At 46.8% G+C, this 18,534-nt stretch overlaps 2 protein-coding genes across 4 annotated transcripts in view; one reads left to right on the top strand and one right to left on the bottom strand.

Annotated features, from left to right (window-relative positions):
* Positions 1-6,490, top strand: part of atp10a (ATPase phospholipid transporting 10A) — a 29,680-nt gene extending 23,190 nt beyond the window's left edge. Inside the window, exons 16-21 of the mRNA XM_061778613.1 lie at positions 1,160-1,285; positions 1,523-1,723; positions 2,048-2,128; positions 2,198-2,302; positions 2,475-2,662; positions 3,534-6,490. Of these exons, the coding sequence (XP_061634597.1) occupies positions 1,160-1,285; positions 1,523-1,723; positions 2,048-2,128; positions 2,198-2,302; positions 2,475-2,662; positions 3,534-3,825 (993 nt within the window). The 3' untranslated portion in view covers positions 3,826-6,490. The remainder of the gene's footprint in view (positions 1-1,159; positions 1,286-1,522; positions 1,724-2,047; positions 2,129-2,197; positions 2,303-2,474; positions 2,663-3,533) is intronic.
* Positions 6,491-8,075: 1,585 nt separating this feature from the next.
* gabrb3 (gamma-aminobutyric acid type A receptor subunit beta3) overlaps positions 8,076-18,534 on the bottom strand; it is a 28,234-nt gene continuing 17,775 nt past the window's right edge. Inside the window, exons 3-10 of one of the 3 annotated variants that reach the window (XM_061779269.1) lie at positions 17,452-17,543; positions 17,311-17,378; positions 14,451-14,671; positions 13,985-14,145; positions 13,528-13,665; positions 12,850-13,002; positions 11,908-12,152; positions 8,076-11,498 (exon numbers count right to left, since the gene is read on the bottom strand). In XM_061779269.1, coding sequence (XP_061635253.1) covers positions 11,100-11,498; positions 11,908-12,152; positions 12,850-13,002; positions 13,528-13,665; positions 13,985-14,145; positions 14,451-14,671; positions 17,311-17,378; positions 17,452-17,543 — 1,477 coding nt within the window. In that variant the 3' untranslated portion in view covers positions 8,076-11,099. The remainder of the gene's footprint in view (positions 11,499-11,907; positions 12,153-12,849; positions 13,003-13,527; positions 13,666-13,984; positions 14,146-14,450; positions 14,672-17,310; positions 17,379-17,451; positions 17,544-18,534) is intronic. The other 2 variants (XM_061779270.1, XM_061779271.1) reach the window with 2 other exon arrangements.

Raw genomic sequence — 18,534 nt, 5'->3', positions numbered from 1 at the left:
TCGTCCTCCCCCTATTCCTGCTTAGCTCGCCGTTCCAGCAAGGTGATCTTGCAGAGCAATAACAGGGACTCCCAATTAACTCGCAGGCGTAGCACATCTGTTAAAGACTCCCATCTGTAACGGGGTGGGGGCGGGGGGGGCAGATTAATCACCGTTAGTCAAAGGGGTGCTTAAAGGGGCCAGCGCTCGCTCCCACGTGTGCTGAGATGCTCACTATTGCCTCATGAAGAACCCGCTCCCCCGCACGCCCGTCCAGACGCCGCTTGTTCGAGATCAGCAGAAAGCCGGCAGAGCTACGCTAAGCTAACGCTTGACCACGTCACCCGGGGTTAGCGCCGCCGGTTCAAGTTAAAGTAAAGAGTTCCGAGGAAGAAGGCATGGTTTCAAGCTGCAATGTCGGGTTCTTTCTTTTCGGCGACATTTTGCCAGCTAAAGGATGCGTAAGACGAAAACAATGATTATGGTGCGTTTTTGCTTTGACTTGTCAACACAATTGCGCGCTGTATTGTGGCAGCGAACTGCGCTCACTTCACTCCCAGTTGAAGTTTACTGCCAAGCAAAGAGAATTACACATTGCATCGCTTTACAAGTCACTTTAGCCTAATGCTAACAAACAATGAAAAACACCACAGACGTGCTAATGAAAAGTAGCAGTGTTGCGGCGGTAACATCCTTAAACAATGGATATTTGAACAACAAGGGTGGAGCAACACATGTAGACTAACAACACTCACGGGCATATATTTATCATTTGAGAAAAATGATCTTACTGTGTCAGTTGTGAAACTCTTCTTTGCGTGTGTCTCTGTCTCCATTATACTGCCCCCAGGTGGCTAAGGCACGCACACCGTTTTCTCATTTTCATTTCGGTGCCTCTTAAAAAAAATCAAGTCGGTATCAAATGTGATTTTGCCAACTTCCATCGTTATGTGCGCATTACGGATTGCTTTTTCTTCCGGCTCCTTTTGAATGTGCACAGCGGCAATTTACGTCGATGCGCTCAGGTCGATTCCACATTTTGCAGTCGCGGTCAGATTCAGCCTCTTGTATATTTCTCAAGTTCCTAATTGGACCTTCTTGTAGGCTGAAATACCAAAAGCACACAAATGTACAGCGCTGCCTACTGGGCAGGTGCGCCATGACTTGCGTTGTCTTGCAGGCGGTGATGGCCAGCGACTTTGCCCTGCCGCGTTTCCGCTACCTCCAGAAGCTGCTGCTGGTGCACGGACACTGGTGCTACTCGCGCCTGGCCAACATGATCCTCTACTTCTTCTACAAGAACGCCGTACGTGGCCGTCGCCGCTCCCGAAGCGCTCACTCTTTGAATTGCAACAAGCGGGTTTAAAAAAAACCAAATCAAACGGTAGCTTTCCATACAGCTGTCTGAGCATTTATTCGGTATCCTTAAGCTCAATGTCCTAGTATGCTCTTCTCAAGTCCTCACTAGTAACAGAATCCAGCGCACTAGTAGAACAAGTGTGTCTTACAAGTAATGTGTTGAGTTTTGGTTTTTTGTTCGCAGATGTTCGTGGCGCTCATCTTCTGGTATCAGTTCTACTGCGGCTTCTCCGGCTCGGCCATGATCGACCAGTGGTATCTGATCTTCTTCAACCTGATGTTCTCCGCCTTCCCGCAACTCGTCACCGGCACGCTGGACAAGGACGTGCCGGCCGAGACGCTGCAGCAACTACCTCAGCTTTACGTCAACGGACAGAACTCGGAGGTGGATGCGCGCTTCTTCCTTTTTGCTTCAAAAGGGTTAGGGTTAGGCATGAGGAAGTTATTTCTTTATTTTCATAAATTGATGGATGGATGCATAAAGAACGACAGTTGGACATATAACGTGGTAGGTTTTGGATCACGAGTTGTCTGACATTGTCATATCCTATCTTTATCAAGGCCGAACCTTTGACGGTCAGCTCTTGTCTGTCTTTATACATCTTTTCATTTTCATTGACATTGCAATCGAGAAGCACCTTTTTTTTGTGCGCCGTCGTCGTAACGTTGCTCCCTAGCAGTTTACGGACGGTCTCGTTGCTTTTAAAAGGAATACAAGCCGTACATGTTCTGGATGAATATGATGGACGCCTTCTACCAAAGCCTCATCTGCTTCTTCATTCCCTACTTCGTGAGTGTCCCCGCCGCCGTCCTCGCCGTCGTCACCGTTGCGGCGTTTTAACTCGCTTTTCCTCCGCAGGCCTACGCCGACTCGGACGTGGACCTGTTTACATGGGGGACCCCCGTCACCACCATCGCCGTCTTCACCATTCTGCTGCATTTGGGGGTGGAGACCAAAACCTGGGTGATTTTGTTTTGTTGTTTTTTTTGAAATGCGGAAAGAAAAAAAACCAATTGTGCTTTTTGGGCAATTCAATTCAATTTCATTTTTGGATCAGTTGCCTTCAAAGACAAACTGGTCCTAGAGATTTTGGTCACACACACGATGTCTATCTAATATTAGTCTCTCGTTCCAGACGTGGATGAACTGGCTGTCGATCTGCTTCAGCGTGGCTCTCTTCTTCGCGGTGGCGCTGTGCTACAACGCCTCCTGCCCCGCCTGCTACTCTCCCTCCAACCCGTACTGGACCATGCAGAGGCTGCTGCAGGACCCGGCCTTGTACCTGCTGTGCCTCATCACGCCGGCGGCCGCGCTGCTGCCCAGGTGCGTGCGTGCGTGCGAGCGAGCGACAGCGACTGTAAACCGTGATTTTGAAGGCTAGTAGTAAAACAGCAAGGTAATATAAATATAAAACATAATCAAACTGTTTTACCAAGTGTAATTCAACTGTTCCTTGTACCTTTTTCAAGGAATTTGTCCAAAACCTGAACCTTTCGGGGTATATCCTAAATTGCTAATAAAAGCGCATATTATAACAATAAAGGTTTTAAACAAAAAGTCGTGATATTGCAAAAAGGAGTTACTAAAAAGGTTGTAATGTACATTCGATTTTTTTTTTTAAATGTCCAATTTTTTAAAACAAAAGTCATACATTGCCAGGAAATGGTCAATTACAACAATGAAGTTGTTAGTTTTATGCCAAAATTACTCGAGTCCAAAATTGCCAGAATGGACTTCAATGACTTATTTATTTATTTATTTTATTTTTTTACCGCAGTCCTAAATTGCTAGAAAAGTCATAAATTGTACCAATAAAGTTGGACAGTTTTAAAAAGTACTAATATTGCAAGAACAAAGTTCATAATTACTAAAAAAAAAAAAAAAAAAAAAAGTTTGTGCCATGCTCCTTGTGAGTGTTTTCATTTTGTATTTATGCTTGGCTGCTTGTCACGTTCAATAAAACGTGTGAAAGTGCAAATTTGGGTTGTCATAAATCAAGGTATCCCTTTTTAGAGCTTTTCAGCACGATGTTATGAAATAACCCGTTTACAAACATGATGAAAAGGTTTATTACAAGAATTGTAATTGCAATTGCAAATTGCATTCCAAACGTTACTGTGGTGTTATTGGTCGTCTTCATTCGTGTACTTTGTTGTTGTTGATGACGATGACGACGCGTGCGTGTGTGTTGCAGATATTTCTACCGGGCGTGTCAAGGCACCTTCTTTCCCAGCCCGGTCCAAGCGGGCCGGCGGTTGGGTCGGCTCCCCGCCAAAGACCCCCGGGGGAACATCCTGAACTCGAGCGGGATCCGGACGGGGGCGGGGCCCGACCCCGAGGCCAAATCCTCCGCGGCTTCCCTCGCCAAAGACCCCCGCCGGGAATCGGAGCGCCCCGACGCCGGTCTGTCGGTCCGGATCCACCTCCCCCCCGACGGGGGCGTCAAGTACACCAGGAACTCCCAGGATGGACTCAACGTCGGCTAAAGTGCCACGCCTCTCCCGTCCATTTTCCAATTTGCACGTTTTTTATGATATTTTTTCCAAAGAGCTTCTTTTATAAAGGATGCAAATAGGTACTTTATTTTATGCTAATGTTATTTGGGAGTTGGAAGAAGAACTCTGTGTCCTTTTTATTTGCCGGGAAAGCTTAATTTTCCACAGAAGATGCATCTCGTTGCTGTCTGAGATAGCTTTTCTTTTCTTCTTTTTTCTTTTTTACATCCAAAGTGCTTTGACGCAACAGCGGCCGGCCTTGATTGTGTCTTTCGAAGAGGACTTTTTGTTTTTTCTCTCTTTTTCAGCACAGCGTGACCTCAGTTCACTGTGGAATGTCAGTGCCACACGAAAAAGAAAAATACTCAAAGGATGAGGGGAAAAAAAGTCCGAAAGGTTGATTTCAAATAAAGTGGTAGAATTAAACGACAAAAGTGGTAAATTAGAAGAAGTTCTAAATTATTAACAAAAGTCTTAACTTGCTAGAAAAATTGTTAAGGTTTTATACTAAAGGTTGTAATATGTCGTAAACCTGACCCAAAAAGTTGTGCATTGCAAGAATATAGTTGCGTTTTGGACCCAAAAAATTCAAGTTATAGGCGTTTTCAACAAAGTTGTGAGTTACAATCTGAAACTATTAAATCACAATAAAAAGTCATACGTTACAAGAATACTTTATTTTTTTTTGAATAAAAAGAAGACATTACAAATATACAAAGGTTTGAAACAAAGTCGTAAATTGCAACTGTTCATCAAACAATTTTTTACACTACATTTTTGAAGTTACGAGAAGACGCGTTCAATCCAAAGTAAATTACAAGAAGTCGTTTTAAAAAAATGTAAAAGATTTAAAGTTGTGAAATTACAAGGGAACATTCGGAGAATTCGAAGCGCCAATTTGAACACGTGACTGCGGGTAATATTTCGCCTAATCATAGCTTTCCCTCGTAATAGTTGTGCTTAATTTTTCTGACTTGATTCTCGTTTTATTTTCCATTTTCGTGTGGCTCTCGTACATTTCTTTGGGTGGCCATTTTGCTGGATGACTGCGAATGTCTCTTCTTCGCGTTCCCGGAAACAATCCAAAGACGGTCACGCTCCAGCTCGCGGGATTGATGCTCATTATGTCTCATTGTGTTTTAGCAGTGTTAACCAAAGATGCCTCAAGGTTATCTTGTTTCATATCCGAACGAGTTGGGGGGTCAATGTTGAATGCCTTGTTTTGCAAAAAACAAAAAAACATTCCTGAACGTTAAGCTCGCAACCGTTTTACTTGAAGGTCTTAAGGTCTTAAAGGTCGTTTCTCTATGCTCGTGTTCAGGTGGAAACAAACAAAGCAAAACGTTCCAGCGGCCAAGGAACCAACTTTTTAAAAGCACTTTGACATTTTCAGACGTCCCCCTCCATCCGAAATTTTCCGTTTGGTTCCCGTGAAGAAATGACGTGGTCGTTGTTGAATACATCATCGTTCGTGTGTTGTATTTCCCACGTATGTGCCTTAACACTGGATAATAAATGTTGTCGTTCCCCATTTGAAGCTGTAAAAATGGTTTTGGATTGGGGTTTGGTTTTTTTGTTGTTGTTGTTGTTGTTGTTGTTTTTTTTTCCCCAACTTGGATGTTTCCATGCTTCGGATGTGTCGTATGCTTGCAAAATTGTGGGAATTTTCAAAATTATATTTTGTTGCTTTGTGTCGCTCAAATGTCGGCTCTCGGTACCAAGTAATACATCGACCGAGCGATCAAAAGGCAGCACTTCACACATTGCCACTGCGAGACGAGCTTCGGGTGTCGGGGGAGGAGCCAAGTTTAGCCTGGGTTGTTACGGAGAGTCTTCGCCGCATAATCACTTGCATTAAAAGGTCAGCGGAACAAGCGCTTTTGATAAAGCAGAGCGAATTTATTTATATAGCGCATTCCATACACAAGGTAACTCAATGTGCTTCACAGGATTCAAAGCATGAAAAAAAAAAAAACAGCTCATAAACATTTAAACAAAGTAGGGGGAAAAAATCAATCAAAACTGCGTACAGTGCAAGAAATTCTCTAGAAAGGGGGAAAAAAAGAAGAGTTTGGAAGCTGGACTTCAAAACACGAACACTCGGTCGGGGTTGACGTCACTTCTGTTGGCAACTTCTTCCATTTGTGTGCAGCATAATCGCTAAATGCTGCTTCGGACTCTGTGCTCCACTATTTGACCTGAGTCTGTCCATCTCAGAGCCCTACTGGGTTTATATTCCATTCGCATTGCTTTCATGTCGTCAGGACCTAAACCGTTTCGTGATTTATAGACCAGTAGCAGCGCTTTCAAATCTATTCTAAAGCTGACTGGAAGCCAGTGTAGAGAGTACTATGCTCTGACCTCTTTGTTCTGCAGCTGTTTAATGCTCTTTTTAGGGAGTCCAGTCAGAAGAGCATTACAATTGTCAAGTCCATTGTAAAGCATGGATGAGGTTCTCCTGGTCTGCTTGGCACATGCAGGCCTTCACTCTGGATATGTTCTTCAGATGCCAGAAGGCAGTTTTAGTCATTGATTTCATATGACTGTTGAAAGTCGGGTCGGAATCTATCAGAACACCAAGGTTTTGGACTTGGTCTTTGGTATTTACTAACAGCAATCCTCTTTTCTTTATTGGCAAAATAAACAATGATCTCAGTTTTGTTGTGGTTTAATTAATTAGGAAGATTTTTGCTCCACCAGATATTGATCTGTTTTAGACAGTGACACAACACCTCAATTGAACTGTAGTCATCTGGAAATTAAGAATTCATCAAAATTAAGGTTCTGATGAATCTGACCCAAGGGTAGCATATACAGGCTGAACAGGAAAGGTCCAAGAACTGACCCTTGAGGGACCCCGTAGGTCATTGCCATTCGATGAGATTGAACACTTCCAATGGTTGCAAAAGAACTCCTTTCCTCCAGGTAGGACCTGAACCATTTAAGGACTGTCATTTTACGGATTTGTGCTCCTATTTCACCTGATGAATTGTAAAATAACAAGCAAATTCAAATTCATTGCATTTATCTGCCGTTAATAGTTCTGGAGCTATCTGATCCGGGGGGGTTGTGAGCTTGTCAACCACAACAGAGTGCGAGTCTCGTTCAAGTTCTTACCGATGATTTCAGAAAAGTGTTGCTGTCTAGGGACTTTCTGTCCCTTGTACCTTGTAATTCCAGGGATCAAAAATGCCTGATCTCCAGAGGGCTCTGACTTTTTCTGGAAAAGACCCCGCACATATCAGTCAGATTCGCAGATAAGGTTCTTCATGGGTGGAGGAGGGGCCCTTCGCATCTTAGTGGATGTAGTTCAAATAAAATAACAACTTTTCATTTACATTTTTATATATAAAGTAATGAACATTTCATTTTTGTTTCAAATTGTACATACTTTTGAACATTTCAAAATATCACAGTTTTTAATTTAGATATCACACTTTTGTTGCCGACTACACCGAGCTGAGATTTAGACATTTTTTCTTGAAATACAGTGGCTATAAAAAGTCTACGCACCCTTTTTCAAATGTAACATTTTTGTTATGTTTAAAAAAAAAACAACAACAAAAAAAACTCATCATTTCCCAACTTTTTCCACTATTAATGGGACATACCCAGCAAAGCCTCATTGGGAACATTTAAAAAAAAAAAAAACCTTTTCTAGAGGGGAAGTACAGATAAACAACTGAGATAATGTGGTTGCACAAGTGTGCACACCCTCTCAACCGGGGTTGTGGCCGTATTTCAAATGAAGCAATCAAATTGAAACTCATGTTAAATGTGAGTCAGCACACGCTTGCCCCCTCTGATACCCTCAAATAATTTTTTGGGGGGGGGGAAGATTCCTGAAGGTTATATGCTAACACCGGCTGCCATTTTGAACTCCGTCCACCTTACCTTTCCTACGTGTTATGGGTCCAGTGACGCCAAGGTTGAAATTTGTGGCAATAATTCCCCAAAAGATGTTTTTCATTTGAACTCTTTATTTGTTTTATCTTGCAATTGGCGGCCGAGCTCGTCCGTAGCACTTGATGTCCTCTTTAAACAAAGACATCAGCAAACCTTGACACATGAAGACTGACTCGCCCTCGCATAAAGGCATCCTCCTGTTGCCTAGCAACCAGTCGACGTCACCATTCTCTCGTTCTCCGGCCTTCAGTAGATGCTAAGAAAGCGCGCGGACCAATAAAACGGAGCCCGTGTGGCGTCGCAACAGCAACAGTGGCTAACGCCAGCCTCTCACATCAGCTCGGCAAACAAATGTACCACGACGAGGGGCCGCCAGGGACACAATTCGGGATGACGGCTCGCCTGTGTCGGGAAGACGACTTTGGAAATGGACTTGCTTACAATTACAAGTCACCCTATTGGAAATGAAATAGTAGCTTCACTATTTCAATGATTTGCTCAAAGTAAAATATGTAACTAATTACATTTGGTTACATTTTGATTACTTTTCACAATTTTCAATGAATGCATCAAGAGGTTGCTTGGCTGTTTCTTCTAAAAATGTGGATTACAATTATAGATCCTTATTTTATTCTTTATTTCAAAGAATATAATTTGATTAGGATTCAGAAGACCTCCTCAACTCCACCGACACGCCTTGGCACGAAGGAGCAGAGTCCGGCTTCTCTGCGGCATAGGCACAAACAACAGGCAGGACCCGTCCCCCCACCCGAAGGCGCAGGGAGGCTACCCTCTCGTCCGCCGGGGCGAACCCCGACGTCCGGGCGCCGAGCCGGGGGGCAACAGGTATACCCGCACTTGCTCGGCGCAACTCCAGAGTGGGAGAGAGGACCGGTACCCCTCTCGAGAGGACCGGTACCGGAGCCCAAGCTGTGCGTCCGACCATATCAGAATCACAATCATCTTTATTTGCCAAGTATGTCCGAAACACACAAGGAATTTGTCTCCGGTAGTCGGAGCCGTTCTAGTGGGAACTTCTCGACCTCACACACCAGCTCGGGCTCCTTGGTGACATTCCAGCTTCTGTCGCCGGGGATCGGATCGCCGAGGTCCCCGCCTTCGGCCACCGCCCGGCTCGCGCTGCGGCCCCTCCCACGGGTGCTGAGCCCACGGGAAGGAGAACACACCTTGCCCTTTCGACTTCGAGCCCCGGCGACCCGCGTCCGGGCAAGGGAAAACGTCTTCCTGAATTGTTTGGCATCAAAGGGGTCTTTGAGCCCTGCTTTGACTGGACCCGTTTGCCATGGGTGACCCTGCCAGGGGGCATAAAGCCCCAGACGACTTAGCTCCTCGGATCATTGGGACACACAAACCCCTCCACAGCTTCCGGGAGGGGGAATAATAGGGGTCATTTTTTTTGGTTTTCTATTTTATTTGTATTATTTTATATTATATATATACAATGCGTGTGTGTAGTAGTAGTAGTAGTAGTATATATATATTTTTTTTTAAAAGTAGCAATTGTACTATTCGTACAATAAGTAGCAACAGTACCGGTAATAAAAGTAACTTCAGTAGTAATAATAGTTGTACTAGTTGTACAATAATTGATTGTAGTAAGTAGTAGCAGTAAAACAAGCAGTTGTTGTAATAGGATAAGTAGTAGTAAAATAAGTACAAGTTGTTGGAGTAGCAGTAAGGTAATGGTAAGATAAGTAGTTGTCGTGAAAGTAGTAGTAGTAGTAGTCAAATAAGAGACTAGTAAAATAGTAAAATTGTAAAAGTAAGAAAATGAAGTCAAAGTTGGAGTAGTTGTACTCGTGAGAAAATAAGTCATAGTGGTAAGATAAGTAGGAGTGGTTGTACTAGTTGTATCCGAATCGACTTACCTGTTGAAATGAAAATTGCGGCCGGCGTGCCGTGTTCTTTGGAAGCAATTCTTCTTTTCGGTCGACAGTCGAAGAAGAAGGCGAAAATCTTCATCGCCATTTAGCCTGTTTTCTTCATCGCTCGGCCTTACTAAACTAAACTCATTTGCAAAACAGAACATCTATAAAAACCAGCAAACCGACTCTAAAAAACTCATGAACGAAAATTCATTCCAATCCTAACCTTCTCGCAGCTTCTCGACTTTTTTCCCTGGTAGCGTGCGCCACGTGACCGCCCCGCGATGTTGCGACAGGCGGCGTCCGCACTCCAGACAACACGCACACACGAGCTGGGATTTGTCTGCGTGTTTTTATAAATTCAACACAAAATGAAAGCAATGAAAAGTCCACATCGGTCAAGTTGGCGTCACGCCAGGAAAAAACAAAAAAACAACAAAAAACGGAGAACCCAAATTTAGCTTAGCGTCCGTGCTAACTCTTGCTAAGCATCTGCGCTAGCTTAAGCGTCAGATAAGGCAGCGGAACCTCTCATGTCGAACACACACACAAGCATTAGCCTAAGATGACTCTTGGTGTGCGAAGCGGGGTACACCCTGGACCGGTCGCCACTTCTTCACAAACAAGCATTCACACTCACCCCTTTGGAACAATTTTGTCTTTCATTAAATTTGATTTGATGATTTGGGGGCGAGAAAAGTGGGGTACACCCCGGACCGGTCGCCAGGCAATGTAGAGGAGCGACTATTCACACTCGCCCCTTTGGAGTGTTTTATTCACCCATGATGACTTTTGGTGTGCGAAGCGGGATACACCCTGGACACGTATAGACAAACAACCATTGACACTGTTGGACAATTTGAGAGTCAAATCAAATTAAGATGATTTTTGGCACTGGCACGCTGAGCGACTGGTTAGCACATCTGCCTCACAGTTCTGGGGACGGGGGTTCAAATCCCGGTCGCGCCTGTGTGGAGTTTGCATGTTCTCCCCGTGCCCGCGTGGCTTTTCTCCGGGCACTCCGCTTTCCTCCCACATCCCAAAAACACGCATGCTCGGTTGATTGAAGACTCTAAATTGCCCGTAGGTGTGAACGTGAGTGCGAATGGTTGTTTGTTTCGACGTGCCCTGCGATTGGCCGGCGACCGGTTCAGGGCGTACCCCGCTTCACGCCCGAAGATAGCCGGGACCGGCTCCAGCAGCCCGCGACCCGCGTGAGGAGAAGCGGTAAAGAAAATGGATGGATGGATGATTTTTGGCGATGAAAGTGGGATACATCCTGGACGGGTTGCGGGGCCACACACGATTTCCAATGGGAGAAATGGCTTAAAAACGGCGTTCGACCTTAGCGGTTCCACTGTACCATCGTGGCACATCATAGCGACCGGACGGCGTGACATCATTGCCCGCGTGTCCACGACCTCGTGACCCGTGTCCGAGTTCAAACAAGACACGCACACACACACACACACATTAATTGACGTAGTAGAGCCAGTAGACAACGTTGAAGAAGGAGAAGGAGAAAGGGAAGATGAAGCGGGACCAGCGGTCGATGGCGTTCACGTCCGTCAGGTCGGGGATTTTGATCTTCAGCTGCGATGATCGCCTCCTCAGGCGGCTCCTCGGGCCGTCCGGGCCCGGCGACCGGCGAGCGACCCGCCCGCCGCTCCGTCTGTACTGGACCCCCGAGGAGTTGTCCGGCGGGGCGGGGGTGGAGTTGCGCGTGGCGTCGTACAAGCTGCTGCTGGTGTTGCTGCAGCTGCTGCTGCTGCTGCTGCTGAGGGCGGCGGCGGCGGCGGCGGCGACGGCGCGGCCGCCCACCTCGTTGTGGATCTCCAGGGTGGTCAGCAGGATGTTCCCCTGAGAGTCGGCCTGGGGGAAACAAAACAAAAGAAAACAAAACTCTACGTGAGACCAGAGAAGGAAACGAAGACAATAGCCCGGTTTACATGGTGCCTAATATTTCGATGAGAATCAGATTTCGACGCGCAAAAAGGAACACGGCGCTTCGTTCGGGTGCACAGGGGTGGAATATTCCTTTTCCCCAAACTGATCAATTGTCACGTAAACAGTGAATCGGAATGTTGTCAAGCTGCGTTCTGTTTTTTGTGACCTTTTGGACCGTTTCAAAATCTCGCCACGTATCCAATCGCGGCCCGTCCCGTTTCCACATCCCGTTTCGCGACCGACCCGTTCCTGAAACGCGGCCTTCGGGCGACCGATTGAAATCTGTTTCGCGACCGCACAGTACCACTCATCCGGCGTCGGCGGATGTCTTCACCTCGGGGCGGCGGAAAGCGGCGCGGTCGTCGTCGGCCTTCCGCGCCCGCTCGGCCAGCTTCTTCTGCATGCGCGGGCCCCGGCCGAAGAAGATGTAGTTGACGAAGGCGTACTCCAGCAGGGCCAAGAAGACGAAAACGAAGCAGCCCATCAGGTACACGTCGATGGCCTTCACGTACGGGATCTTGGGCAGCGTCTCCCGCAGGTGCGTGTTGATGGTGGTCATGGTCAGCACCGTGGTGATGCCTGCCAACGCAAAAGCGCCCCCGTGAGCCGGCCGACTGTCCCTCGCTGCCGCTGGTTCCGCAATGACTGACTTATCAGTGCTGCGTCTGCGTGTGATGTTGTGAAGAAGACTGCTTCGACTATTGCTTTAAGGTGACTGCTCTTTCGAAACACTCCAGCTATTCCTTATTCCCGACCCGCCTCAAGACACGGTGTCATAATAACGCAGAGAAGTCCTCTTAGTCCTTACCGGTGCTTTAATAGGACGTGAGGGTTAAGGGCGTGAGGTCATCTAAAAATACCAAAAAAAGATGGCACATTTGAGCATGTTTATGTATTCGTTTTTTTTCTTGCGTCTCTGTCTGGACCGCCACTATATTTGTGTGTCTTGAGCGCTGTTGCGTAAGCGGGCCCAAAATGTAGCGCTAGAACAGTGCGTGCGGGGGAGGGAGTCGAGAGCAGCGTGGGTACACGCCATCCGTCGCCGCTCCAGATTGACACACGTTCAAGTCCCAAGATGCAATAACAATATCATTTGGATGCTCTCGACATGAGGAGAATAACACGTCTCGGCGCCACCGGAGGCCCACGTTAGCTGGGCCAGGACGCCTCTTATGCCACCGTGCAGCGTTTGTGCCGACAGCGACCCCAACGAGTCCCTTTTTCTATCTTGGACGGCAACGTGACGTCGTAAGCGTTCGTTTGTTGGCACGTTTACCCAAAGCGACTCTGGCGGCCGAGGCGTCGTAGTTGATCCAGAAGGAGACCCAGGACAGAATGGTGATCAGGGTGGAGGGCATGTACGTCTGCAGGATGAAGTAGCCGATGTTCCTCCTCAGCTTGAAGCTCAGAGACAGGCGAGGGTAGGCACCTGCGCCGCACAAAATTCAGTTTCACGCCACATTATGAATCAGATGAAAACAATCAAACAAACTCAATATTGAGACATATGGAGCTTATGTCTATTTTGAGAATATTATGTCGATAATGACAACAATGCAACAACGATCGAATAATCGCCTTTTAGTGAGAGACCTTGTGTAAGTGAACGGTGCGCCAATGCTGCTGATTTCAGCCTCTCAGCAGTAAAGCGTCTCCCATTTCTGCCGTTCTCCACGAAAGCAGACGGATTATCAAAAGAAGACATTTGCAAACTTCTTTTACGCGAGAAACCAATCATCGACATTTGCTGGCGTTACGCACGAAACGAATGCACTTGCGTTGCTGCTTTTTCTCCACTGTCAATTTGAAATAAGGTCCAGTTTTTGAATAAGGGGATGGAGATGTTTTCTCAATGGCATAAGACGACGCGGTGGGCCGGATCTGACCCCCGGGCCTCGAGTTTGACAGTGGATCAGGTGGTCTTCACCCACAGACTCTCCTCTTTTCAAGTCACCTGTGGAAAAGACCACGTTCCTGGAGACCAGCTTGTAGTCCACGATGGAGAACTGCGGCAGCTCGATGCGCGTCACGCCCGTCACGGCCGTGTGGCCTCCTTTCCAGTAGAACTCGATGTCGTCCGTCGTGTAGCCGTCTGGCAAAACACCGAAAACAATCTTGGATTTCACTTCTTTCGTTTCCATGTACTGAGCTGTTTTCCCACGGACAGACCGCGGATATGATCATGTATGAACGGACAGCGCCGTATTATTGAGTGGAATGGCGTTTCTCTGTTTTTCTAATCACGCTGTCGCATCGCGCGAGCGTCGCCAGGTTGATTTAGCAAGGCGCCGAAGTTGTGAACGAATCGCACGCGGTGCACTTTACGTTTGCCGAAGGGCCTGCGAGCGGGCCAAAACAACAACAAGCTGATTTACAAGCCGCGCTGACTGCGGTGCCTTTGTAAATCTTACACGCTTTTGCGCGTGATTCCTTCCGCATGAACGGCGAGCACGGGGGACGAATGAGGTCGTGCGTGTGTGTGAACTGACAGCTCTCAATCTCCAGAGTGCAGTTCTGCTCGTCCAGCGGGTATCGCCTCAGGTCCATCATGCAGGCGGCCGTCGTCGTGATTCTGAGTCCAAAGACCAGCACAGAAAAAACATTTATTGGTCGGTGTTAATAATAATAATAATAATGCATTGCAGTAGGAAGACGAGAGGTTGGACAGAGCAGATGCACGGAATGCAGTATATACTGTATGTGCAATTCGTTTCAGGTTTAATAATATATTTGCGTATATTCCTCCCAGAAGCCTTTTTTTTGCGCGTTTGGTATTTGGGAAAACTTGGTGCGCACAGTTCCAAACGTCGGTTTGAGCGCGCGAGCAACTTGGAGTAACTCGCGAGTTTTCAGACCCGACCGGACGGCGGCGCTCACCTGAGGCCGTAGAGGACGGTGCCGTCCGGGTGCAGCCGGATCATGCGGTTCTTCACGGTGACGCCGTGCACGAAGGACTTCTTGTCGTTGAGGAAGTAGGTGTCGGGCACCCACAGCTGGTCCGCCACCCGGTTGTCCAGGGTGAGGTTGAGCGGGATGCCCAAGTAGGCCAGCCTCTTGTCCCGCCAGTACTGCTGGAAGTACATGGTCAGCGTGTAGTCCTGCGGACGCAGAGGGGTGGGCGAGTCATTTTGGCTTTACTGTGCGAAGGAGTGGATAGGCAGATCCTTATGGATGGATGGCCGGATCAATAATTAATAAAGGCCCTCGTTGACTCATTGGCTGCGTTCCACCGACGATCCAGCGCAACACAGAAGCTTTTGCAGCCTTTTAATGGAGCCGACGGGACTTGATTCTGCTGACTAATATTCTCTTCAATAAATAAGCAGGTCACAGGAAATAAACAAGCCTCCGCCTCAGTGATTCTTCACATGCGGAACAAGCTCGCGTGCGCGTTAGGCGTGCTGCGCGTGGCCTACACTGCGTCGGGAGGTCGTCGTGGCGGTCCGTGGCGGAGCTGACTCCATCGCATCCGAGCTAATAAATATTACTGGTAAAATATTACTGACCCGACGCACATGAAATGATGGAAATGCGGTTTGTTTGGGGTTTTTTTTGGGGGGGGGGGAGAGTGTCAAGATCTGAAACTGCTACCTGCTCATAGATGTACCCCTCCCAATATATTCCTTATCCTTGTTTTCATTCTCACTGCCAAGAAATGGGAGACTATCTAATAACATCACTTTGAGGACAACGAAAAGAAGAAGACTCTCCGAGTTCTTGGAATAGGAGGCACGGCGGGCTTGCATCGAGCTGTTTGTCGTTATTGAAACGCCAAAAGGTTCGACCAAACCATATCATATCATTTTCTCGAACCAAAGTCTGCTAGCTTAATGCTATCATTGAATGTGAACTACCATAGACGGGCTAACGGAAATTAGCAGATGAGAGCTTCTTGCGCTTATATATGCTTCATATCTTCCAGCATAGCTCAAATAATATGCTGTAGGGTTAGCACCGGCAACGGACCGTCATATAGTGGGGGGGGGGGGGGGGGTCACTGTACTTGCTTATAAGGTTAGATATGAATTGAAGTAAAAAAGCAGGAGTGGTGCAGAGGAGCTTCTGGTGAGAAGGTAGCGAGATGAAAAGCAGGTGTTGTTGTGAGACGTGATGTCCTCCCACGTGCGCCAGCAGCGGCACAGCGGGTCGGCTGAATCAGCTTTTACACAACAACGCGCGCTCCCGCCTCACGGTTGCGGAACCGCGTCTGGAGCGCAAACTCGTTGAAATCTTTCAGCGTCTTCGACCTCCCCTGCGTCCTGAATCTGACCGGCCGACAGGTCGCATTCCTTGAAATTGGTTCGAGTCGTCAAATCAGTTTACCCCGCTGAGATGCCATTAATCCGTTCCTGCCCCTAAAATACCACCACCATTTTTGGGTGACATTTTTATTCTGTATTGTTAAATACAAATTGTCACTGTGAAGTGAAATCCTCGCATGAATACTCCAAAATGAATACTTCAACAAAATGTCAAAAGTCGGTATTATACCTTGTATTACCGTCATATACCGTTGTGCACGAACGTCAACACAGCGCCACCCCAGAACCATCTCAATCACTAATTGAATTTGTTTATGAATTCGCTGCCAGCCTTCCCAGTGAACATGGATATTTGACTTCTAAAGCCGTCAATGGCACTGAATGTGTCATTTATTATGCTTTCATTTATGAAAAAGACCATTCAAAAAGCCCTTTACTTACAAGGGGAACGACTGCGGTTACTTCATCTACACCAACTCTTTTTCAAAGGTCTTAAGAGACAAGAGTGATGCAATAAATAAAACGATGAGGCGACTCGGCAGCGTAATCAACCTACGCACACTTGTGGCCGAGCAGTTCCTTCTGCAACGACGCGTGACAGCGATCCATTTTGAACAAAACCGTCTTACTCAAATGTATCCAACCTAACTATTTTCATTTATTGTCATTTATAAAAAAATCCAGACTTTCAATCTCGAGGCGGCATAATGCCACACTGCTCCCGCACAGTGCAGAAGAGGCGGAGTTTCATGATACTTCTCAGACATTTCATGTTCCAAAGAGTCAACAGAGCAATTTTCAACACTTTAAATGGGTTAATAATGTGGAAAAAATGTGAAAAACAGAATAAAATATTAAGAAATAAACTACTTTTGTATCTGTTGCGTTTGACTGTTTGTCGCATTCAATAATCGTTGGAAAGTGCGTGGTCCACTTTTTTTTGGTACTCTTTACTTGAGCGGCGGCCTATCTGACCCTGTTTCTCAGTCCTCTCATCTCCATTCAAAAGCAAAAAACAAAATAAATCCAAATCTAGCGACGGCTCGTAACTAGAAAAAGCGAACTTGTGAGCGTGCGTGGGTGCCGATTGTTGTCAGACAATTTGGACCTCGGGAGAGACGAAAGACGGGTTTTCGCTCTCCGCTAAATGAGGCCCGGCGGGAGAACGGGAGCGTCGCGCCACGTCGTGCCACGCCGCGTGTCAGACGCGCTACCTGCCGTCCGCCGGGAATGGCGGCAAGGAGCCGGAGTGGAGCGAGCGACTCCGCCCAGACGCCGACGGGGGGGGGGGGGCGCTTCAGGGTCATGACCCGGTGGTGTTTTTTGTTTAGGTTGCGCCGCCAGCTATATTGTACCCCAAAAGGTTTATCGCACACGAGAACCGCTCGAGACGTTGATGTGGCGCAATTTACAGGTCGGCTGACTTGTTTTCGGGGAATGGCTCCAAATGTCCAATGTTCAATGGTGTAACTCACCATATTGACCTCGGACACCATGTCTATGCTCGCCACGTCGATGCTCATGCCGACAGCCACAGGGGCACCTTCAAAGTGAAACACAAGCAAGCGTCTATTTGAGTCCGTGGCAGCAAATTTAGTGCGAGGAGTTCTTCTTACCTCCAAAGTCTGGCCTGAGTCGAATGTCGTATCCCTTTAAAAGTTTGTCCACCGTGTCTTTGACAAAAGACATGTTGCCAGGCTCTTTGACGCTAAAAGGGAAATGTTTAAACATATGTTAACATAAATAATAATAATAATAATAATAATACAATACCAATAAAATAATAAAATATAAATGAATTCCATCGAAAAATAGAAATGAAATCATCAAATGATAATACAGTAGTATAAACAAAACATAATGAACATAAAATTGAAGAAGAAGGAGACGAGGAAATCAAAGTAGTAGAGCAGAAGGAGAAGCCGGAATTCTGGGGAGCCAAAGCGCTGACCTGGCGCATGCGCACATCGCGGCCAGCACCGGCGGCCAGCAGTGCCACCAGCGCGCCGCCGCCCGGAGGAGCTTCATCCTGCTCCCGGCTCGGTTGAGCTATGTGGCCGGGGGTGGAAGTCGGCGCTTCGCCTCGCTTGCTCGTTCCCTGCGTCCCACCCGGCACGGTGCCCCCCCCCCCACCATCATTCCTTCCCTCGAGTACCGCTAAATCAGGTGAGACGTCATCCACACGCCTGAACGCGCCATCAATCCTGCCAGCGCTTCTTCCTCTTTTTTTTGTCTTTTGTGGCAGCTTATCACCTCAAATAACATCCTTGCGTCCTAGTCTTGATTAAAGTGCGTGGCTGCTTTGTGGGGCGCTAATGAGAGGCAGGGGTGGGCTCCATTTGCCAAGTCCAAACACTTACTCTACTTCAAGCTTTTCCAGGTATCTGCAATTTCTTTGAGTATTTATTGCTCTGATGATTTATTATGATTATTATTATTATCATTTTTTAAACTTTGACTCCCCACATTTGAAAACACGTTTGGGCTTGTTAAAAAAATAAATAAAAAAAAAAAAAAAAAAGGTACACACATGGACGAACGCGAACTAATGGCAACAAAGAAGCAAAATATTCCCAATGCGTGGCCTTATTAAATATTTATCTTGATGTTGGCGGCTACAAGAATGATTGTTGGCCAATGCGTCATACTTTTTACAATATGTACTCTTTCTTTTACTAAAAGACATCATGAAGTGACTT

Source organism: Phyllopteryx taeniolatus, chromosome 7 (genome assembly GCF_024500385.1).
Source record: "Phyllopteryx taeniolatus isolate TA_2022b chromosome 7, UOR_Ptae_1.2, whole genome shotgun sequence".
NCBI classification, from domain to species: Eukaryota; Metazoa; Chordata; class Actinopteri; order Syngnathiformes; family Syngnathidae; genus Phyllopteryx; species Phyllopteryx taeniolatus.
The sequence above is the reverse complement of the archived record's forward strand: the minus strand, read 5'-3'. Positions and strand labels throughout refer to the sequence as shown.